The 24353-nt window shown below is 41.0% G+C and overlaps 1 protein-coding gene across 7 annotated transcripts in view; it reads right to left on the bottom strand.

Moving 5' to 3' along the window:
• Window positions 1-24052, bottom strand: part of NF2 (NF2, moesin-ezrin-radixin like (MERLIN) tumor suppressor) — an 85730-nt gene extending 61678 nt beyond the window's left edge. For 4 of the 7 annotated variants that reach the window (XM_054996093.1, XM_054996094.1, XM_054996095.1 and 1 more), the window contains exons 1-4: window positions 22564-24043; window positions 6016-6141; window positions 2166-2288; window positions 726-809 (exon numbers count right to left, since the gene is read on the bottom strand). In XM_054996093.1, the coding sequence (XP_054852068.1) occupies window positions 726-809; window positions 2166-2288; window positions 6016-6141; window positions 22564-22677 (447 nt within the window). In that variant the 5' untranslated portion in view covers window positions 22678-24043. Of the gene's footprint in view, window positions 1-725; window positions 810-2165; window positions 2289-6015; window positions 6142-22563 lie in introns of all 7 variants that reach the window. The other 3 variants (XM_054996090.1, XM_054996089.1, XM_054996096.1) reach the window with 3 other exon arrangements.
• Between the last annotated feature and the right edge of the window lie 301 nt (window positions 24053-24353).

Below are 24353 nucleotides of genomic sequence, written 5' to 3'. Positions count from 1 at the left end.
CAAACTGGGAGAGTCCCAGTGCTGCCATGGAAGACACCAGGTCCACAGCCTGTGATGAGGTGGCTTCATCGACATGAACACTGAAGTCCCCCAGAACTAATAGCCTGGGATACTCCAAGGCCCAGCCAGTCATAGCTTCCAATAGATTTGTCAGGGTTGCACCCTGGTATACCGTCTGGTGTACCAACAGCCTAGTGCACTAGATTCTACAGCTAGTGCACTAGGCTGTTGGTACACCAGACAGATCACCAAACTCTCCTCAGCACCCCACACCAGGCCCACACAATCAATGCCAGCAATCTTTGGGGTGGGGAGCGGCCTGAAGGAGAAAGACTCTCAAATGAGCATCGCCACCTCTCCCCCTTGACCACTTGTTTGGGACTGATGAAGGACCGAGAAACCTGGGGGGGGGGCATCAGTTCCTTTAAGGCAACTGTCTTGCCTTCTCCCACCCAGGTTTCAGTCACACATATCAAGTCCATATTATGCATGGTAAAATACTCATGCAATGTCCTGCTCTTGTTATTGTGTCTTCTGGACTGGAACCTCAAAAACAGTAGGCAAATAATAATCTCTGGTAAATGACAACATCCCACTATCATTTTCCACAGAGACAAAACCATCAAAGCATGTGCCAGGACATGACACTTAAGAGGTTAAAGGGGGAAAAGACAGAATATAATCTAACCCAGAATGGGAGGAGGAAAAGTCGGTTAAGCACCTACCTTTGCTTGGACTGCATAGGAGGCAAGGAGAACAGATGCCTCAGGTGGACAGTAGATCTTCTCATCTAAGATCTGCTTCTTTACCTGAACAAAACATTCAAGCAGAAATAACACTGCTACATATGGCAACCCCAGAAAATATCCATAGTTGGTTCTAATAGCAGCTGCCTGCCAAACTGTTAATTTTTAATTACAATTCTTACATTTGCATACTTCAAGATTCCATCATCACCCATAAAAGAAGATTATAAAAGGGGCTTCAGCCAGTTTGGTGTAGTGGTTAAGAGTGCAGGACTCTAATCTGGAGAACCAGGTTTGATTCCCCACTCCTCTGCTTGAAGCCAGCTGGGTGACCTTGGGTCAATCACAGCTTCTCAGAGCTCTCTCAGCCCTACCCACCTCACAAGGTAATTGTTGTGAGAATAGTAACAACACACCTTGTAAACCACTCTGAGTGGGCATTAAATTGTCCTAAAGGATGGCATATAAATAGATTTTATTGTTGTTGTTATTGTTATTCCTCCACTGAGTGAAACTTGTGCAAACACTTCCAAAGTCAAAAGTAAAAATCCTTATTCAATAAACACAACAGAAAATATTCTTGAATGGTACCAAAACCCCATCAATTTGGATTGACTGGCTCCTGTGCCTTTTAAAAAAAAATCAATGTGTAACATCTGACATTAATACTGAAGTTACCAAATTTTACTTTGGCTCCATATTAGTTGGCTATACTCAGTTATTCATGATTAAAAGTCTGAGCCTTGATCATATTTTAAGACTCCCCTAAGACTAGTTAGAAATACTCCTGTACCTGCAAAGCAAATAGGATGAGTTGTGAGCTGCTCCTTTTGGAATAAATTTGCAACCCAAGACTCAAGACAAGCTGAGTCAGACCTGGGCTGAGCAGATAACCCTCCACTTTCACAGTTATTTGAAGCCTGGGCTCTTGGGTCTTAATGTGTGGCTCACAGTCCGTTACCCTGAGCAAGCCTGATATTGGCAGAATCAGCACCATCCTGGAATGTCTTGATGACTCATCACCTGCTTTAAGACTACATTGAGAGCCTGTGATTCTCTTCTGCTAAGTTTTCATTCAAGGGAGAAAGACTTCCTCCAACAGAGAATGACTTCTTCTGATGGAGAAAGGATTCCTTTGAAGGAGAAAAAAGCCTTTCATTGTTGGTAGAAAAGAGCTGTAGGATCCAACACATGGCCTTGGTAGGCTGTTCTAGTAATCAGGTTCTTCAGGCTATACATGCACCAAAGGTCACATAATTAATTCTTCAAAGTCACCTGACATCTTCAACAAATCTAGTAGCAGTTTCCTTGATAGGACTGAAAAATACAAACTTCTGTTTCACCCTAAAAGAATTTCTCCTGCAGTTTAATTCCCACTGGGCTGGCCAAGCCTCCAGGCTCCTCTACAAAGTCACTTACCTGAAGAAAGAATAAGTGCTGAGTTATCTCTTGAACAAGCTCCTCCTCAGCATTCTCTGGATAAAATTTGGCTAGGAAGTGAAAAGTGACTGGCTCCTCCTTGGGGACGTCATGGTCCAGGACCTGCAGGATTAGAGCTTCATTTAATCTCTCCAAAACTACACAGATTTTCTTTATTATAGTTCAGATGTTGCCCTTCTCAGTGACCCACCCTGAAGAACACTGTCATGCAAAGGCAATAACACACCACAGCACAGAGCATGCTGTAACCTGTGCCTGCAACCAAAGATTATTTTTCTGTCCAGCTGAATTTGAATTTGGCTCTTCTTAGACTCTTAAATACCCACAGTTCTTGCTAAGAAATCTTAGGGGAGCACCCTCATCCACAACAAGTGACACCTTAAATCTTGAATCAGTCCTTCTGTTCATCAGTAACACTTCCATCTTGTTGGGAATAAACTGAGGGTTAATCCCAACAAGACGCAAGGTCTTGTGAGCTGAAGGTCCGACCCAGGATTTAAGGCATCACCCATTCTGGATGGAGTTGAATTCCCCTTGAAGGAACAGGTCTGTAGTTTGGGTTGCTCTTGGACCCAGGCCTACTGATGGATTAGCAAGTGGCAGCTGTGGCCAGGGGTACCTTGTGCCAGCTTCAACTGATTAGTCAGCTGCAGCCTTTCCTGAGCACGAAGATCTGAACTGTAGTACACACCCTGGCTACATCTAGATTAGATTACTGCAATGTGCTCTACATGTGGCTGCCCCTGAAAAGTGTTTGGAACCATCAATTGGTGGAGAATGCTGCAGCCAGGATGTTGACTGGTGGTTTACAGGGAACGTATCACTCCAGTCTTGGCTCATCTATACTGGCTCTCAATTTGTTACTGGACCCAATTCAAGATGCTGGCACTGACGTTTGAAGACCTATATTGTTTGGGACCAACATACCTGAAGGACCACCTACTACCTTATGAACCTACCCGACCACTGCAGTCATCTTTGGAGCCCTTACTCTGGGTGCCAAGATAGGTGGGTGGCAAACCAGGAGAGGGTCTTCTTGGTCATGGCACCAAAACTCCAGAACTCTCTCCCACGGGAGATTTGCCTGTCCCCTTCTGTTGACATTCCCTCAGTGACCCCTCCTCTCTCCCACCGATACTTTTATTGTTGTTTTTGTCTTTTGTATCTTTTGTCTTTTGTATTTAGGTTTTAAATGGTTTTAATGATGCATTTATGTGTTAGTTTTTATGGCTTTTAAAATATTTTAATTTGTATATTATAAATTGATTAACCACCTTCATGGCCCTGTGAGGGCAGAAAGGCATGGTAAAATATTTGTTAATAAATAACGCATGATGGTGGCATAGACTTTTTGTTTTAAAACATGGGGTTGTACCACTAGCTGTAAAGCAAGTTAGAGGATGATTTAAAACTGAAAACAAGGGTGGTCCCCAAACCAGCCCCCACCCCAGTGCACTTTTCCCAGTCTGGCTTACTTCTAGTCACAGAACCCAGCAAGAAGAAACACAGCATGAAAGGAGCTGTGAGAGCATAATGAGGGATGGGGAGGGTTCAGCACCTCTGTCCTGCCTGCCACCCTCTGCCACTTTGCAGTTACAGCTGTGCTACAGGTATTCTAACAAGCAGGACTTATATATGGAAATGTAGACAGCCCTTAAACCAAACAATGTTATCTAGAAACTTTTCAGCTGTGAAGATGACTAATGGAAGCCAAGATTTAGAAGGGTTTTTTTTTTTTTAGGATCAGATTTGGTTCTTTTAAAGAAATTTTTCAAAACCCAGAAGATGCTATATCTGTTAGTCTATTCCATCAGTGCAAGTACAGGCTTGCTCTCCACTCTATGTGTGTTCTACTGATTTCTAAACATTTTGTGCAGTAAATCTTTTTTTTAAAAAAACTATTTCTCAAAGAAAGTGGTTAACAACCTGGAAGTTTATAGTGTTTGGAACTATTCTACACAATGATATTTAAAGTTCCGCACTTCCATCTCAGAGTCTTTCTCTATATACTTAAAACTTCAGATACTGGGGGCGCCTTGTTAGAAAACAGCAGGGTAGGGTAGTGCACTGGGTCACCAGGACAGCATGCGCAGGGCTTAGCATCACACTGCTGACTTCAGGGGATTTTGTAACAGGCACCTGGAAGCCTCGATGAGCAATGTAAACACATCACACTAAAGAGAATAAACTCTCTAATACAATAATATATACCTGGAACCCAAACGTTGTTGAACTACAACTGGAACCAGGTGTATGCTTGCAACCTGTACCATTAGCCAAGCCTGGATATGTCCAGTAATCCTGGGTATTTAAACAATTTGCTTTGCAAAAGTTATACTTTAATTACAACTAGCAGCTACCTTTAAAACTATTTCTTAGAAACTTGCTAAAGTAACAAGCCTAAGCTTCCTTACTAACGTCCTGCTCAATTACTTCTGAATAAAATGCATAAGATTTGGCTGCATGGTTACCAGAGAAACTGCAGCATAGTTAAAAGTTAAAGCAGCTAATTCTTTAGTTGCTCATTACAATTGGAAAAGTAAGATACAACATTTAACAATGTAACAATGCAACCATAGGCAGAGTTACACCCAAGTCCACTGAAGACAATGGTCTAACTCTGCTTAGAACTGCAGTGAAAATCATACAGCTGAGGCTAGCATAAATATTTAAAATATTTATGTCAATTTAACAAATCTAAAACAATTCAGTCTACTTCTTGTAACATGACAAAACTGGAAATTTAGGATACTTCAAGTGCACAAGCATTAATATTTGAAATGCAAAGTGAGAGCACTGCTCTGGTATATTAATGTAACGGATCTTTAATTGAATCATTAGGGATTTGAAAATGGCAAAAATCAGTGAATGTCCTTTATTCAAAGGAGGAAAGGGAGAAAAACAAGGCCATTCATGTTACATTGTTTTAGTCATTCAGAATAGCTGCCATTTCACATCAGCCAACTGGATTTATTCAAGTACTGCAGCACACAAAAGATGTACCTTTATTATATGTAAAAACAAGCCAATAACAAAATTTTAAGATTCCAAACTCATGTCCACAGTCACACAGAATGACCCAAGTAAGCGTATCAGTTTTGGCTTTAGGCAGTTTGAACTCCTGTGCCAGTATATTCATATCTGACAAAAGTACAGTGTCATGAAATTATTCATACAAACTAAATATTCAAAACCTTAAAGAGTTGTATAAAGCAAAACCTCCAATCAAAATGATATATCCAAAGTAAAAGATGGAATATTTAAATTAGAAGAAGATAAAGCAGGGGAGGGGGTAAAAAACTAAACCCACCAAAATGAAAAAATAAGGAATGGCCCTAACAATGCGGTACTACTCATTACACCATTAATTACATTAATGCTAAAATAGGACTAATTCCACAGAACGGCAAAGGTCTTTTAAGATTAGTTCAAAATTTTAGCACCAAATAAGAATACAGCCCACAAAACTGATATACTTCTAAGATGAAGGGATTTCATCTACAGGGCTGCTTCAGTCCTACATCCAAAATACAGACTTGTATACTTCCCTGTTACAAGAAACCCCAAATCTGCCAGACAATGCACTTCGAAGATTTTTTTTTTGCAGATTCCAATGTTCTATGACATCCTGTTCTTTCAGGAAATGCTCAGCCCAACTTGTCTAGAGCTCCCAGCAATCTCCCATTTAGGCACTAAGCAGTTTCACATCATTTAGCTATAACAATAATCCATTACTGGGTGCTCTGACAGCCTGGTGGGCTAGTTGTCATAATCTGAGTCCTCCCCCTGTACATGCACACATTTGCTGAAGAAAAAGATACATTTTTACCTTCTTGTCCATTTTGAGCCAGGCCATAGTGTCCTTGATCATGTACTGCAGTCCAAAGAACCAGGTTTCACGGAGGCCTAAGGTCCTACATACCAGATCAAACAAGTCCTTTCCTTTCCATTTCACCTGCAATACGGAAACAAAAGCAAATAAATGTGCAGCCTCCAGTTCTCTAGTCAAGTTATTTTCAAGTTCATACATAGCCTTGCTATTACGTTGGAAAGAGCAAAAACAATGCAACTGTAGAAGTGGATCGGTATAAGGCTTGCTTATGCTATCCAGGTTTAGATGTTATCATCTCAGGGTTCCCCCATCTAGAGATAACTTCTCCCATCTACAAGGAATTACAGGATATTTGAGACTACTTTCTTGGATTCAATCATTAATACCATTAGGCTAAAAGAAAAAAAGAACAGCTGGAATAAGAAGCTCAATAATTGAAATTCATTAACAAATCTAGTCCCTTTTACTTAAGAAATGCCAGTGGTGGTTTCATTCAAAAAAGGTAAGTGCTTCCTATTCTGTACTACAGCCACTGGTTAATATTCATGCTTAGATGCACCAGCAAATTTAGATGAGATATTGGAACATTCTTGTTTCTCACAACAGCACTGAGAATGTACTTTTTACATTTTTGTTTGCTTCCCTTATGTTAACATGGAAAAGCTGGCCATTGTGTAAGACAGACAGAGGAAGCACCACATAAGCAGTATAAGCATAAGGGCCGCAAGGGAGAAGAGCAGAATCATTTATGGAGGAAAATGCTCCTGGGGATATGGAGAAGACAAGGGAAACATGAATAGGAAGTCATTCTGAAGATAAAGAGTCACACAAACAGGTAACAGTCCCCTAAAGGTGTACATTGTTATTTTAGCAAAGTAACTAAAAGATGGCCTTCATACACATTTCTTTGAACACTGTGTTTATGGGATGTATTTATAAAAGGGCGGCAAAGCATCCTGGCTCATTTAAACAAACCCATTCATTGGGATTCAAGTTGCTACATAAAGTTTGAAATGCAACCTTTGCTCTGCCAAATTCACCTGATTCCCCATTAAAAAAACATTTTCACAAACATCTCAGTAACCAGCTACACTTGTGCCCCAAATACACACAAGCTCTGAAGAATGTTTCTACCCACTTAAAAATAAAGGTACCGGCAAAAATCTACTTAAGATCAAGTTCACCTTCATTGCTCAGTTTTAGTGTTGTAAGGTGACACTTAAGTTGTTTGGGTAAAAATACTCTCTGTTTGAAGAATTTATTTCAATGAAGTACACAACAACATAGTGTAAGGCAAGTAGCCGTGTTGATCTGTAGTAGAAGAGCAAGATTTGAGTCCAATAGCACCTTAAAGACCAACTAGAATTCCAGGGTATGATACACAGACACTCAATGCATATAAGCAGCCCAGCTAAGTGGCTTTGTGTCATCCTCAATCTTGGCTGCTTCCATGTGGAAGTTTGGTTCAGTTTGTTGTTTAAAATGGAGTGAGAGTTTTCTTGGAGCATCCACATGACATCCCCTAATCAGTCTCCCCCATTCTGCTGTGATCTTTCCCAGACTTGGTTTGGAAAAGATTGGTTAAGGAGCCTTCACATACTCTATGGATGGAAAGGTGTGCATTTTTTCAGGTTCACCCACATTCGTACCATTTTCCTTGCCTTGGTATCCCTTAGCCGCCATTGCCACCTACTGCTACCACCAGCGGGCTTTGTGTGTGTTTGTTAAGCAGTAACTGACATACATACATGCAGAGAGAGAGAGAGAGAGAGAGAGAGAGATCAAGCTAAAGTAATATGTCATTACCAATTTTAAACTATAGTGATATGTTAGTTATAAGCTGCTGCCATGTTTCAATTGCACTGCTGCACTTTCTGTAATCGCCACTAAAAAAAAAAGAGTGCTGCTATTTTTAATATCTTTATATAATGCTTTTAACGTTTTATGATAATGTTTAATGAAATGTTTTAAATGTTTTTAATGCTGTTATCCGCCCTGAGCCTGCTAGCGGGGAGGGCGGAATATAAATATGATAAAATAAATAAATAAAATAAATAATTGACCTATCACTACAGCTTAAAATTGGAAATTGATATCTCTTTGTAAGGTAATTCGATAGTGATATATCAATTGCCTACTTTAAAAAGGAAAGCCCACACAAGAGCCTGCAGCGTTGGTGGGTGGATAGCAGTTCTGGAGGACTTGGGCAAATAAAATGCAGGGAAAACTACCACATGGGCATTTTATTGCAAAGACAAGAACATGGAAGATCATTGCCTCAGGAATGCTCCTCTTATTAAAACAAGGTTTTGCTTCTTTAAAAAAAAACAAGAAAGGTGAAACAAGAAGGTAAATGAAATGAGAAGAATCTTTAAAGCAATAGGTTAGTCTGCTGCTGCAAAAACGTAATGAGCCCAATAGCACCTTAAATATTATTGTTCTACTTATTTATTATGGCATCAGCTTTCACAGACTACAACTCACTTCATCAGATGCAAAAGCAAGCAATACTTGGTCTATTCATGGAGGTAGAACACCTAGGTAGCACGCAGGGACATATGGCCCTTCTTCAAAAACCCTAAGGCAGAAAATCTCTCCTCCCTGCCTGTCAGAATCTTTCATTTTTAGGATCACCTGTACAACATCAGCATCAATATTAATGTTCACACATGGCAAAAACTACTCTTCTTCACTGCCATTCGTTCTCCAGCTGTTATCACACACTGCCCTCTTGTGGCTACTGCTTCTTGTCTCAAGGAGAATAGATTTCAACTTTACTAACTGCCATCACTCTTACACAAGCACACAGTTATTTTGAGAAATTAAGACAATGTAATTCAAAGAAGACAGGCATATTTTGAAAATATTTGTCATGTGCTTTACATGGCTAAAATTTCCATAATGCAATGCTTTATGGAGCACCATAGCTTACAGTATTCATTTAGGCGGGGAGGGGGCGGGGGGTGGGGGGGGGGAAGCAAACAGCAGAGTGGAGGGAGGAGATGGCAAAATAACAGCATCACAGTCCCACACTGTCTGTGGATATTTGGACCCTCTAACAATAAAGGGGTTCTGAAACGCCATTATACCCAGTCTAAGACCTAGATTATTTGGTGCCAAACGAATGTCTTTTGAGCAGAATCAGGCAGGAAACTCTCCATTGTAAGGCCTCACTGAAACACGAACTCTGGCACATCTCCCATTCATTTCAATTAAGCCAGTACAAGAGAACGTCCCAGTTCCCCACGCATCAGACCTCTCAGTCTCAGGCCAGCTGAGGTGTCCGCCTCAAAGCAGGGCTTCCTCTGCTTACATTAATGTGTGGTGCAGTTTGTGAATATGTTGTTTCCTGCCCCTTTGCTCGCAGGCACTCTTTATTCATCACATTTTATCATCCTCTTCTTCCAAAAATGAGCAAGATTTGAGTCCAGCTAGCTCCATTTGACTCTCAAAAGCTTATACTCTGGAAATCTAGTTGGTCTTTAAGGTGCTACTGGACCCAAATCTTGCTCTTCTACTGCAGACCAACACAGATACCAAACTGAAACCTTCTTCCAAGGATGTAACAGCAGTGTGCATGGTTCTCTAGATGCAATCCTTACAACAACCCTGTGAGGTGGGTTAGCTGCGTGACTCACCCAAGGCCACATGACGAGTTTCACAGCAAGCAAGAATTTGAACTCAGGTCTCCTTTGCACAAGATTAGACAGAAAGATATTTACGATATTGTTCCTCTGTCATTCAGAGATCAAAACTGGCTTCATATATTTATCATGAGGTTATACCCTAATGGGGCTAAATTGCATCACATGAAGCATCAGAATTTTGGTTGCCCCCCAAGGCAACCTTTACTGCTATTGTTTCAAAGTTTCAAGAGACAGCCCATGTGCAAAGAGCTTCATCCATTCACTAAAGAGGCAGCAAAGAAGGCACTTGCAAATGCAGGCCGCTGCAGTCTGCCAACAAGAGGCTTTCATCCACAGATGCAGATTTGTACCCTGTGGAATCAATGTTTTCAAACTCCAGCTGCGTTTTAGACTACAAACGACATGGAGGCCCTCCCCAGCTGGAGTACAAAACCATCCACAGACTGCAAATGAAGTGCAGTGTTATGTAAGTCAGTGCAAAACCTATGATAACATTCTCAAAACATTAAATATTGCATTAGCTCATGGGAGTGGGGAGCAATTGGCTGGTGCACTGCAGGATGATTTCTAAGATTAGTTTAAAATACTGATTTTCAGCATTTCATAGAGATGCACATGTGTTCCCCTGCAGCTGCAATTTGGCCCTCTGCATATCAACTAGCACTTGCATGACTGTTTATGCTCTTAAGTTTTATGCTTTGACTCACAAGAGCAGTAATATCAATTTAACTACCATCAGGAGAGGCACAGAATCCAAGTTTGCCTTGTGTGTGTCAATAAGTTTGACTAACCACATTAACATTCTTTGTTGACGTTTAACTAGATTAACTAGGGTCAATTTTTAATTCCATTTGGATTTTGTCGAGCATATTATGTAGCATTATATACTGTTGTTACCAAGAACTCATTTAGACAACTTGTTTGCTTGCCTGTTTTATACATGTCAACTGGACTTAACTTTTCTACTATTTTAACACTAGGTCTGGTGAAGTGCTCCAGTGCTCCCCAGACCATGAGTCAACACAATCTGGAAAATCTTTCCAAGATGCGTTAAAATACTATGCCAGAATGTTCATTTCCAAGGCCGGTTCAATGTGTTAAAATCAATGGAAAGAGTAAACGTGCACTGACTCTATAAAGTGAAAAACAAATGTAAGCATGTAAACCAGACCCTAAATTCTGCTTTCAAATTTAAATATGCATTCCATACAGGGCAATGTTTCCACAGGCTAATGACATATTGCAACTGCTCAGTTTGCGAACAACAAAAAAATCCAGAATGAACAAAGGGAACAATTAGAACATATAGAAACAAGTGAGGATTCAAGCATAGTCTTGGCCCCAAACCCTATTATAAACTCAAACCAATCCAATTTGTAGGAACATGCAGTCTGTATTATTGCACAATTTGGGAGCCAAGACCACTCAATGCCCAACTTTAGTTTCTGAGGCTGCATCTACACTTTTGCAAGTCTGCCACACACCGTCTGATCTGCACAGTACTACACATTAGATTGGTAGCAAGCAGGATTAGCATGCAGCTGTCATAGGGAAGCCCATCACAGATATTGCCACAAAGACCTTCCAGATCTGCAAAATGATAGCTCCTAGTTGACATCAAGATTGTTCTAATTGAGACCTGACTCCACAAACACAGGCAGAAAATAGAATGAAGGTAGTATTCAGCGCTATACTTGGAGATCCATAACCACCATCTGCGAGGACATTCTGAATTAGTTTGTGAAAACAACAACCATATATCTTATCCTTAAGTTTTACTTGAGGGTTTCCCTTAACCTGTTCTCTATCCCTTCTGTCACTAAGCCCACTGTGAGGCTGTCTTCCTATGATAAACCCAACACCATCAGCAGTAAAAACATTATTTTGTCAGTTCACACAGTCAAAAGCCTTCATCAATATGATGAGATTAGACTAGATATAAAATCTGGTCCATTACGCACACTTAAGATACCTTAAGTATACACCCAAACTGTAAAGTGGGAACACAACAAATACATGCATCACACAGGCAAGCTTCTTGGAGAGGCATGATTGGCTGCATGCATGTACACTTGTATGGACAAACCTGGGTTTGCATCTGCACAGCCAGAGTGATGTTAAGAATGCTAAACTCAGGCCAGGGCAGCATAAGCTATTCATCCCCATCTCCATTTTATTCTCACCACAACCTTTTAAAGGTAGGTTATGCTAAGAGAGAGTGACTGGCTCAAGGTCACTGCAACAAAATTCACAGCAGAGTGAGGTTTTGAACCTGGGTCTTCTAGATCCTATTCTGACATTCTAACCAATAAACCATGCTGGTGAAAATCTCACCTAGCTGTAAAGCTTACTCAATGACCTGGAACCAATCACCATCTCTTAGACAAACCTCCCTTGTACATTGTTGTGAGAATAAGATGAGGCAGAACCATGTAAAGCTCTTTGGAGGAAGGGAAGGATGAAAATAATGTCACACCACAATTGTGCAAGTACCATTATCAAGATCCTGCAGAGACAGAGACTTACAAGGAACAATGGACAAACAGCCTGCAGGAGACCGAGAAGTCTGTATCGCCATTCTTTCAGAGGTTGTGACAAGATTTAGCACAGAAACAACTGATGAAGGTCACTGCCATCTAAAAGCAAAGGCTTGAAAGCAAAGTTCCTCCACTGCCATAATCTAGAGTTGTAGCCAGAATGATATAATAAACCCAAATCTTCAAAATAAGAACTGCACTAGAGGTGAGGCCATAATTTAAACATGGAACTGCAATCGCTCTGATACTGTCTGCGTGTAATGGGGCTTGGTGCACTCACGCTCTCTCTTCCTTTTGATGCCCCTACTGAGCCAGCGGCAGGAGAATGAATGTTCTCTCATAGGTGGTCCTGTCATATTCCATTAGCTTTATCTTAACATGGTTTGTTAGATATATTTGCGAATGCTGGAGGAATACGTGGACAAACTCACTTATAAACACAGCTAAGTGCTGCAAGGCTGTTATTTTGTGGGCCAGGGATTTATGATATTTACTAAGTGTGGAGCGCTTGTAATTTATCAGCACCAAGTGTTTTAAGTAAACAGAAGTAAGCACTTAAAACTCTGCAGCCACTCAGTGGAATAGGGGGGGCAGCCAGCTCAGATGATTGCTGCAATTGCATTCTCCGGCCGGAGGTGTCAGATTGTGGTGCAGGGGTGGGGGGAATCTATTAACAGGGTATATATTATTTCTTAACTTGCAACAGAAGTTATTTGTAATTGGCAGCCAGCCCAAGCGTCACTCCAATAATACAATTTATATAAGTATGGTTTCCTTCCTACAAGCGTCACACAAATGCTTCTCAGGCAATTACACCCATGAAGCTGCAGCAAAATATTAGCAGAGAAATCATTTACCTTTGTCTAAGTGAAGTAGAATAAACAACACAGAAGCTTTGTGCAGCTGGATTCATCCCTAAAGTGATTCTAAATTACGTTTTACCTATTTTTGTCTGTATATCTCAGAGCTCAGGACACATACATGAGGGTTATTCCAGTTTATTCTCACAAACTCTCTGTGAGATAGGTAAGGCTGAGAGATTGTGATTGGCTCACAATCACTCAGGGAACCCCATGGCTCAGCAGAGATTCAAACCTAGGACTTTCTAACCTATACAAAACACAATAACCAGCACACATCACTTCCTCTGAAGGCAGTGATATTTAAAAAAATTTTAAATGACATTTCCCCCCCAGAGGAAATTCTTCCCAAGGCAACACAAGATAAAGACAACTCCATCAAACACATAGAGAAAATAACATCAACAAAAGCAATTCAATTCCCAATAATAAAGTACAAGGATAAAGGTTTAGCTAACGGTCCAAATGCCATCTTAAAGAAATAAAGATTTCACACCGTGCTTCTGAAAGCACAGAAGGATGATCTCAGGTGGGCCTCACTTGGGAAGAGGCAGCACAAAAAGAAGTCTCAACCGTATCCCTGTCAACCTACATCCTGAATTGACGAGACATAGAGAATGTTCGCTCCTGAAGATCTCAATGGAAGATCGTTGAAATCCGCAGGAAACCAAGAGATTGGAAAAACTGCTTGTTCCCATATAAATCAGCCCCATGAGCCAAGATCTCCTGCAGAGGTCTTGTGCTGTGTGTTGTTCTGATGGATGGTCATCAGGCCAGGGCTTTTTGTGGTGATGCCTCCTCACAGCAGTGCACCCAGCCTGGACCTTTTTCTGTTCACTCAGAACCTCTATTGATTTAGCTGATGAAATAGTATGGGTATTTTCATCTCATCTCAATCTCTGCTTTGAACTTTTATACATCACTGTAATGTTTTCATGTGGTTTTATGCTGATTTCACATTGCTGTATTTTGATAAACATTGTCTTTTTAACTATGCCACCTCACAAGCTGACTGGCTATTGAAGACTTCCTTGTTCCCAAACTGTGGAAGTCAGGAGTTTGCTGTGTACCCATTTAATTAAATAAACAAATGGGGGGAAAGTGGTGATCTAGAAGATCTGACAAGCATCATTCACCCACCTATCTACATTTTTTATCCTTCCCTTCCTTCAAGTAGCTCAAGAAAGCATGCATACATTGTTCTCATCTCCCTTGTTTTGTCTCACAACCGTTCTGTGAGGTAGGTTAGGATGAGTAAGAGTGACTTGCTCAAGTTTAATCAGTGAGCATCATGACTAAGTGGGGACTTGAACCTGGTTCTCACCAATCCCAGTCCAACATTCTACTCAGGACATAACATTGACTCTCTAATAAACTGATTTTAGAGGGGTTTAGATTAGACTATGGCAAAACACTTTACTTGGGGGTGCTCTTGGAGATCATTTGGAAACTACTATTGTTATAGAATACCACCTCCCCTCTGCTGATGTGTGCATATTGACATATCAGTCCTAAAACATATGTCTTAGTTATGAGTTTGTTTCCAGGCTCAGCTCAAAGTATTGCTTTTGACCTTTAAAGGCTATATGGACTATGCCCTAGTATATTAACAGGTGTCTCTTCCCATATGAGGGGAAAGCCTTATGGTCTATTAGTGAGGCCATGTTCTGCATTCCTTCCTCTAACTTTGGGTAACATTGACTGCCTTCAAAAAATAATAGATGGAAAGAAGAACTAACATCTTCTTAAAAAACAGGAAGGCATAGGAGGGATAAAGGAAAAGACCCCTTTTAAGCCAGGACTCCTTAGTAATATGAAAGAGCAGCATGTTGACCTTGAAGAGAATGAGAACTGTTAAAATACTGTGGCCCTTAAACTGAAAGGCTCTGTTCAGACATAAGGATAAATAATGGTTCATCCATCAGGATGAAGTCTTCTGCATTCCTCCTCCCTTCGTCGGGCTGCTGAAGATTTCATATTTCCCAGCAAATTCTAGTTTGTCATTCAAATTACCAAGCAATAAATTATGGTTTGACCACTTGCTTATAAACCAGAGATTCAAACTACAGTTTAAGCTGAGAGAACAAACCACAGTTTGTTGCTTTAGAAGATCTGAACATTGTGACAAATTATAGTTCGCCTTGAGCAAAGAAGTCTTCAACATTAATCTAAGCAGCATGTAAGGGGAGGCAGAGGGGAAAGAATCTTGTGAGCCTGAGGACTTCCAAAGCTTGCTCTTGTAATGACAAACCTTGTTTATTGTTGTATTGTCGCAGGCTTTCACAGGCAGAGAACAATGGTTGTTGTGGGTTTTCCCGGCTGTATTGCCGTGGTCTTGGCATTGTAGTTCCTGACGTTTCACCAGCAGCTGTGGCTGGCGTCTTCAGAGGTGTAGCACCAAAAGACAGAGATCTCTCAGTGTCACAGTGTGGAAAAGATGTTGGCAACATCTTTTCCACACTGTGACACTGAGAGATCTCTGTCTTTTGGTGCTACACCTCTGAAGATGCCAGCCACAGCTGCTGGCGAAACGTCAGGAACTACAATGCCAAGACCACGGCAATACAGCCCGGAAAACCCACAACAACCATCTTGTTTATTGTGTCTAAATGCAGCTAGAGGTTCTGTTAAATAACAGGCTGATGTTCTATTTTACCTTGTCTAAGAAAATGCTGGAAACGATGCACAAAAGAAATTGTGATTCTGAGGAACATATATACAGCACCTTACAAGTAACAGGGCACAATGGGAACCAAATAACTGTGCTTGAATTAACAGGAATTAAATTATCAGCAACTGAAGATATTTTTAAAATCACAGGCAGCCAACAGAGGGAATCAAGAGATTCCCTTCAATTTCCTCCTTTAACAAACAGATGTCAAAAAATTTAAAGAGCCACTTAACAGAGCCACCCGCAGAAGCAGCAAACGCTATTTTTATTTACTTATGCTGCATGACAACTTGATAATGACTTCTTAATTAAAACCTATTTCTGTTAAATCTCCAAGGAGACAGTAAACATATCAAGATACCACTACTAAGACTGTGTGTCTTGGCATCTGGTTTGAGATCGACAGACAAGCTGACAGAAAGGAAGGTTTTGATGATAATTATTAGGTTTAATTCCTGGCATTTCCAGATAGCAGGGCTGGGAAAGACCCCTCTCTGTCAGAGACCCTGTAGAGCTGCTGCTAGTCAGAGGAGACAATAGATAAACCAATAGTCTGACTCAGTATAAAGGCTGCTTGCCTGCTTTATATGTTTAACCAAAACAGTGTGGTAGGCAGGATGCATTGTAGAATACACAAGAAAGATAACTATTTTAAACTGGAATGTTTACTTAACATTGAAATTTAAGTTTATAACATGGGAATCTTGCCAGATTGCCCACTGTTTTTCTGATGATGATTGAACTAGATTAGGGCATCGTGACAGCTTCTGACTTTTTGGCAAAAGAAGGAAACAAACTAAATCAGATGCTTTCAGAGGGAAGTGAATTACTGTGATAGAAAGGCGAGTCTAATTCCTGGACCTTCAGACCCATACTAGAAACTAGGGTGATTACACTTAGGTTGCTTTTCTACCAGAAAGGTCCTCAACGTGGCTAACAACAAGTAGTTAAACACGAACTATTATAAAGACATGCTTTAAGTCAGTCAATACAGAAATGAAAGTTTAAAATAAGCCTAACAAAAATATAAATTTGAGAATATGTATTCTCAAAAGGCAGAGGAAAGAAATAGGCAGATTGTGGCATGGCCTATCTCCTTGAGGAAGGAGTACCATAACATAATACTAGTAGAGGGTCATCTCACCGCAAACTTAACACAATGTTTCTCCACTTGATTTTCATTCATGGTGTGTGTGTGAGAGAGAGAGGGAGGAATAAACGGGAGAAAGCCCTCCTCAAATACACTCCTAAGCTCGCTTAAGTTTGTTTAGGAGTATATGCAGTTTCATTTTAAACCAAGTTGGTCATAGTCATAAAATGCAGTGAAATCAAGCTGAGGTCAGCTGGGGAGAGTTTCAGAGAGAAAGAGGGCCCAACTCACCCTGTTTCTTAAACTCTGGTTTCAGTTGTAGGTATAGGTTTGGAGGAAGTAAAAATTAGGTGGGGAGAATTTCCCCCCAAAAGACAGGAGAGTACAGAGACATATCATTTTTATGATCAGGAAAGAGGATTTGTTTTTCAAAAGTGCAATGCTAAGCTGTTAGGCTTCTCAAGCAAAATAATTCCCAAACTTTATATAATGTCTAAATTTGAAAATTGTATTTCCTGAACTGTGAAATCCCTTCCATGTATTATGAGGTAAGACTAATAAAAATATGATTGGACATGCACCACACACTACAAGTTCAGCCATAGCAATTCAAGAACACCAGGAACAGGATAAGGAAACTTTTAAATCACTGTGATGGGGAGGGGGGAGGGAATCCATCATTCATTTAACAGTTGACATCTCAGAGTGCTTCTGCATTTCATTAAAAGAAGAATATTTGACAGACTGCGGACATTCACCCAAACACACATGTTGACAGCTGCACTTGCTGTTCTAATGCAGAATGCATACAGATTACATCATCTTGGACATATCACTTTTCATTTTTAAAAAGATTTCTACTCTCAGTTCTAAAGCATGAAGGGGAGAAGCATGTAGTTAGAAAGCTTGCTCTCTTAAAGCACATAGAGGAACAAATTTATACAGATACACCCCGAGAACCTCAACTGGGCATCTTCTACCTCTTGCCAAAGATACATAAACCTGGCAACCCTGGATGTCCCACTGTCTCGAGCATAGGTACCGTCACTGAAGGAGCATCAGGATATATGGACTCCATCCTGAGACCATATGTTATTAATACCCCCAGTTATGACGGTGATACCATAGACTTCCTGAGGAAACTGCAGTCCATTGTCTATATCCCAGAAAACAGCATTCTAGCCATCGTGGATGTTGAGTCCCTGTACATCAACATCCTCCATCAGGAAGCCATTAGAAGCATCTTTCCTGACAAGACCACAGCAGATCCTGCCATTGAATTCTGCATGTTTGTTCTCACCCTTAACTACCTCAAGTTTGGTGAGAACCTATACCTCCAAAATCAATGGCACAGCCATGGACACTTGCATGGCTCCACAGTATGCCAACATTTTCATGGCAGACCTAGAACAACATTTGCTGAACTCCTACCCACTGGCACCTCTCCTTTACTTGAGATTCAATGGTGACATTTTTATTGTCTGGACTCATGGCAAAGAAGCCCTCAAGATATTTCACCAGACTTTCCATAGCTTCTACCTCACCATCAATCTAACTAGGAATCACTCTACACAAGAAATAAACTTCCTGGACATCACAGTACGGATACACGAGGGACACATACGTACCACATTATACCAAAAACCGACAGATTGGCAAATGTATTTACATGCCTCTAGCTACCACTCCAACTACATCAAACAATCAATTGTGTACAGCCAAGCCTTATGCTATAGTGAGATACTCACTTGAAGAATCTGCAACAGGCATTTTTGCAACTACAGTATTCCCCTGACATGGTGACAAAGATGATTGGAAATTATGTCTATTAATTCTTCAACGAAGAATTAACGGACATAAGTCTGACATCAGAAACCACAACATTTAAAAACCAGTGGGGGAACATTTTAACTGTTCAGGACATTCAGTTGCTGTCCTAAAAGTAGCAATTATCCTACAGAGGAATTTCAAAGGGAGATTAGAAACAGTGACTGCTGAATAGCAACTAAGAGTGAAGACCAAGACAATGCATCCACCTGGATTATATCGAGACCTAGACTTCCTGTCTCGTTACCAATGCTAATTTCTCCACACCTTCTACCCCTCTAACCCCGACCTTGTCAGATCTCAGAAACTACGCAGGGTCAGCCTTGGTTAGTAATTGAATGGGAGACCTCCAGCGAAGACCAGGGTTGCAGAGCCAGACAATGGCAAACCACCTCTGTTAATCTCTTGCCAAGAAAACCCCACCAGGGGTCGCCATAAGTCAGCTATGACTTGAGGGCACTCTCCTCCACCACCACTGCCCCTCTACATATCCCACCGAATCCAATCATGCCTGCTATTGTCATTCACTGGCTATTGCCATTTACCTGCTATTGTCATTCAGCATTTGAAATCACTTATCTCTCCAAGATATAAGGACAGATGGACTCACATTCTAACTGTATCTGAAGAAGTGAGCTGTGACTCATGAAAGCTCATACCCTACCACAAATGTTGTTAGTCTTATAGATGCAACTGTACTCTTGCACTTCTACTGCTACAGACAGACAAACTCAGCTACTCATCTTGATCTATCTCTTAAAGAACAGTTAAATTTCCTTCCGCTTTAACATGCTTCTAAACTACATCATGGATGGTCAATGCACACTCCAGAAGTCAAACTAGCTCCAGAAGCCCAGAAGTTTTAATCAGTCATTTAACTGCTACAGAAGAGGGGGGGAATCAATTCAAGCTATAAAAAGGGCATCAAACATAAAGCCTGGGGTCATATCAGGACTTTGGGGGAAGGGGACAAAAGTGGCACAGAGTATTCCTGTTATACACAAATTCTTGAACCAATTTCATAACAACGCATCTTGACTAAGAATTGCTGCTATATGCCGCAGAAGAGAAATGCTTACTCTTGAGGTCTCCAGGACAAAGCAATGAAAATTTGCATATACACAACACCTTTGAGAATCATGTTCATCCTACAGGAACAGATAACTTACTGAAATTGATTTTAGCACAAGCCTTTGTGCATCAAAGCACATTTCATCAGACAGAAGGGTACAGGATATATGCAACTGATAAAACAAGCTCTGACCCACAAAAACTAATACTGGGATAAATGCTGTTAGTCTTTAAGATGAATATCTGCCAATCTGTTGACCTTTGACTGTGATATGTTAAAACTGGCCTCCTTTTTTATTTTGCTACTACAGAATAACATCCATTTGGATATAATTTACCAGACCAGCAGAACCCTCTTCCCCCAGTTTTAGTATCTAACTGAGGTAGAATTTATTGTTTCATGTCAAATTGACAAAAAAAGTATCCCTCTTTAGTGAACAACTCAGAGAGGTCAGTTTATATGGCAAAGTGCACATCTCTCCCCACAACTATTATCTAGAGAACAATGTGGCCCCCAACAATATAGAAACTGATTGTCCCTGCTCCTCACTGTTCCAGTGTCTTTTACAGTACACACCTAAAGTAAAAAAGGCACTAAAGAAAATTCCAGTGACTTGGATGGGAGAATCCTTTGCCATCCCTCCTTTAATCACCATTCTATTGGAATGTATAGAACACAAGAATGTTTATTCCTTTCCTTGTGAGACTTAAGTAAAGATCACCTGATTCTACAAAATAACAGAAAATGAATACCTTTAAGTTTACTTTTGTACCAGGTAAATACATCTGTTATCTATCAGTTAAGAAGGAAAAGAACCAATTCCAGAGCCCAAAGTGGCAGTGAACTCCCAAACTGGTAATAAGATAGGTTAGCCTTGATGTATTTGCCAGCAGAAAATTGTTCCCCATTATTATTGCTGGTAAAGCTTTAAATTCACTACTAACTCAAGACCTACAAATGCACTCACTGTCAAGAGTATTAAAGGTCAGGAAATCAGCTGGGACAGTAGGTGGCATCTCCACAGAATAAAAATTCAGAACTCAGCATTCATTGAAGAGGCAGAAGGTCTTAAAATGCCGTTTCAGAATTCAATGGCAACATTTATCTAGAATTGCACAAACAGCCCTCATGTCCAAAAACATACTTCCAGTTGAACTAGAAGAGGCTTACAGCTTGCTCCAGGGCATGCCTTCTCAAAAGTAAATCCCACTATATTCAATGGAACTTAGCTGCAATCCATCAATTGTGCAGAACAAAGTAGGGTTTATTTCTGAGTAGACATGCAGAAGATTACACCAAAAACACTCAGTACTGGAGCCTCAAGATGTTAAATGGATGAAAGATTTCTAAAAGCTTTGATATAAAGACAGACAAACTATTTGCTTTAAAAAGACGGCTAAAAGGAAATATGACATTGACAGGTCAAAACTTTGCAGGCATAAAATGCCTTTTGTTCTTTTATAGAAAGTGTGTGTGGGGAGGGCATCTTTGCATTCCCATTAAATGTATGTCGATCCTTCCATGTAGGCTCCATCAAGATACATAATAATTAACGGAATACCATTTCCTTGCATTGATAATCCTGATAGATGCCTACTAGTCGTCAGGAGTCAGGAACTCAAAAGAAAGGGCTGTGACAATAATTCCATTTGCAAAGGAAGCTTTTAGGTAAAGTGCTTTTATTTGACAGAAGAATATGTTTATGTATTTTATATGACTGCTTGTATTTTCTGTTTACTATTGTGATTTGGCAAAATCTATATAAAGATCCGCTTTTTAAAAAGAATAGAGGGCTACAAGGGGAAATGAATTTTTTTCCCTTGACGATGGCAGCAGACCCTTCTGTCCCCATCTTAAATAACCCAGATGTATGCACACATCCTGCTGAAAGTCTCTGTCAAGCTGAGAGCTGGACTTGCCTTTGCAGTGTTAATTCCAAATAGAGCTGCTATGCTGGTCAAATGACCAACCCCATGTTATCACTTGACTGTAGCAGAACATGGCCATAAATTCCACTGCATAACCAAGAATGCTACTGCACAGCTGGCAGATTCCCTCATTTTTATTACAGTGTTGTCACTTGTTAGCGATGGCAGTAGCGAAGGGATGGTTGTTTCCTAGCCCTGCAGTAAATGGAAACACATCTAGTAGCATAGCAAAGCATCTCATACTGGTCACATTAAAGCTGCAGACCTTTCCAAACAAGAAAAAAATGACCTGCTGCCTACTTAACACAATTGCTTTTAATTGTTTTGCAATGTTAACTGTAACTTTTCTTTACTCTTATTTCATATAACTGCAAGTTGACTCTAATGTTCCAGGTTAAATGCCCCCAAAGAACCCATTCACTTCTATATGAACTTTATCTACCATTGTTAAAAATTGTAAGTCCATGCAATAAAGTAAATGTTACTATTTCACAATAACAGTGAGCTGATTTGCTCTGTAATTAGCCTAAACATCAAATATATTGGTGATCATAAAATATTTTTGTTGTTCTAATAAAAGTAACATTTTAAAAACAATACTTCACCAATATCCATGACATTCTTTATAGGTAGCCATGGCATTCTTTATAACACCAGATACAGTGCCTAGAGCTTCAGCATGTCACATCTATGCTGTCAAAATGTTGGATGCTTTGGACAACATTTATATACCATTTCCACAACAAAAAGATCCCAAATAAGGCTGAACAATAAAACTGGTCAATTTACACTTCCTAAAATGTCTTAGTGCTGAAGTTTTCATTACAATTTCTTCTACTTTGCAGAATGCTGCAAACCAACATTTCCTCAGCGAGAACCTTCGGCTCAAAGACAGTTTGGCCACAACCATTACCTCGCAATTGAATTCCATCTCTGCATCCATGGTCATAATCCGCACTGTGAACGTTTTCGGCTGCTTTCTCTTCAGAGAGCTGAAACTCATCCGAGATGCAATGGCACCAGCCATGGCAAAAGGCCTGGAAAGCCTACTACGCCACCAAGGGCACAGCTGGACCCTGCTGCACCACAGAACAAGAGGCTTCAACGGGCAGGAGACAAGCCACACAAAAAAAAACCTAGGAGGCACACTTAGCCCCTTCTTGCCTTCTCTGGAAGAAAAGGCTGAGGCCTAGCAACTCTAACATGCCTCTGAGCCTTGTTTTTAACCCTAATATTTATATCCCTGATAAGAAAGTGTTGAGGTACAAACAGGTATCTAAGTGCTGCCCTTTTTGAAGTGACAGTTTCACAAAGTTGCCTAAATCACAGGTAGGAAGAGCTCTGACAACTTCTGTAGGAAAAAACACTCCCTATTCGTTACAGGGTTTTCTTGATACTTGAATGGGAAAACTACCTAAACAATGAAGAGGCAAAGCACCTCCTTGCCACGCTTTCAGATACCAAGGGGCCTTTAGCTATGGTTTGACTTTGATGAAAGAGGTGCAGACAAGGATTCTCGTGGGAGAGGGGGGAGAATATAAGAGAATTTGCCAAAGTTGCCTCAGCCCTTGATGGAAGAAACTACAATACGGTAAGATCCGCTGCAGTTTATCTCACACTCTGACTTTTTCAGAGAATATGGGCTTATTCAATTTTTTTGCAGGGTGGGCAAAGCCAAAAGGCGGGTATGTAGTTTATTGAGGGTGGCTAGAGAAAGCAACAAAGGCAAAGAACTCAGCAAGAAACACGATGAAGAAATAGCTGGAGGAAGGCAGGCAAGAAACCAGCGGAGAACAGAAGAGCTGGGGTGCCCTTTGCCAAGCCAGATGAGACCGCGCAGCCCAAGGACTTGCTTACAAGGGCGGGGGGGGGGGGAGCGCAAAGTGCTTCTTACATCAAGTGCCTTGGGGGGGGTCAATGTGTCCTGGGAGGGGGAGGGGTCCTTTGGCAAACCAGATTTGGGACCAATTGCGACTACCTGAGAACTCGTGGCGGCCTACTGAACTTAAGGCCAAGGGAGGGGGTTAGTGTGCCTGTCTATGGAAAGGGAAGGGGAGAAGTTTTAATTTGGAAAACTAAAAAAGAGGAGCCTGAACAAAGGCAATAGTATCTGAGGAAAGAGTATATGAACTCCTATGTAAACTTGAGGGGGGGCGGTCAGGGGCTTTTCTTACTGTGGGAGAAGGGGAAAGGAAGGGAGGGCCTTTTTTGAGAAGGGGAGTCCGTGAGAGGAGTTTCTATTGTGGGGGGGGGGGCTCCTCGATACGGACCGCTAACGGAGGAGGACGGGAATCGCCTCAGGGAGAGCGACGCCGCTACTCCGCACCCCCCTCCCCGGCTGAAAAGCTACCCCTCACCTCAGCCATGACTGCCTAACTTGCCACTCCCGGTCGCTCTTTCCTCATTGGCTCACAGACACCGCCGGGGGCGGGCCACACGGCTTAACGACTGCCTTCGGAACCGAGAGGTAAGGAAGAAAGGCGATTGGCCACGCAGCCTACACTCCTGGTTTCCTATGGATAGTGCCACTCAAGAGGCAAAAAGCGCCCCCCCCCACACACGTCCCCACAAATATATATATTTTAAGTTTTGTATAGCAAGCCGCTTCGAGGCCTTTTAATCCTCACTGACAGGCAGGTATAAATCTCCGAAGTAAATTATATTGTGAAAGTCTGTTGCCCCTCCCCAAGCATGTATATATCT

The sequence above is a fragment of the Eublepharis macularius genome, chromosome 13 (assembly GCF_028583425.1).
Source record: "Eublepharis macularius isolate TG4126 chromosome 13, MPM_Emac_v1.0, whole genome shotgun sequence".
In the NCBI taxonomy this organism is placed as follows: Eukaryota; Metazoa; Chordata; class Lepidosauria; order Squamata; family Eublepharidae; genus Eublepharis; species Eublepharis macularius.
Note: the sequence above shows the minus strand (reverse complement) of the source record. Positions and strands in the feature narration are given on the sequence as shown.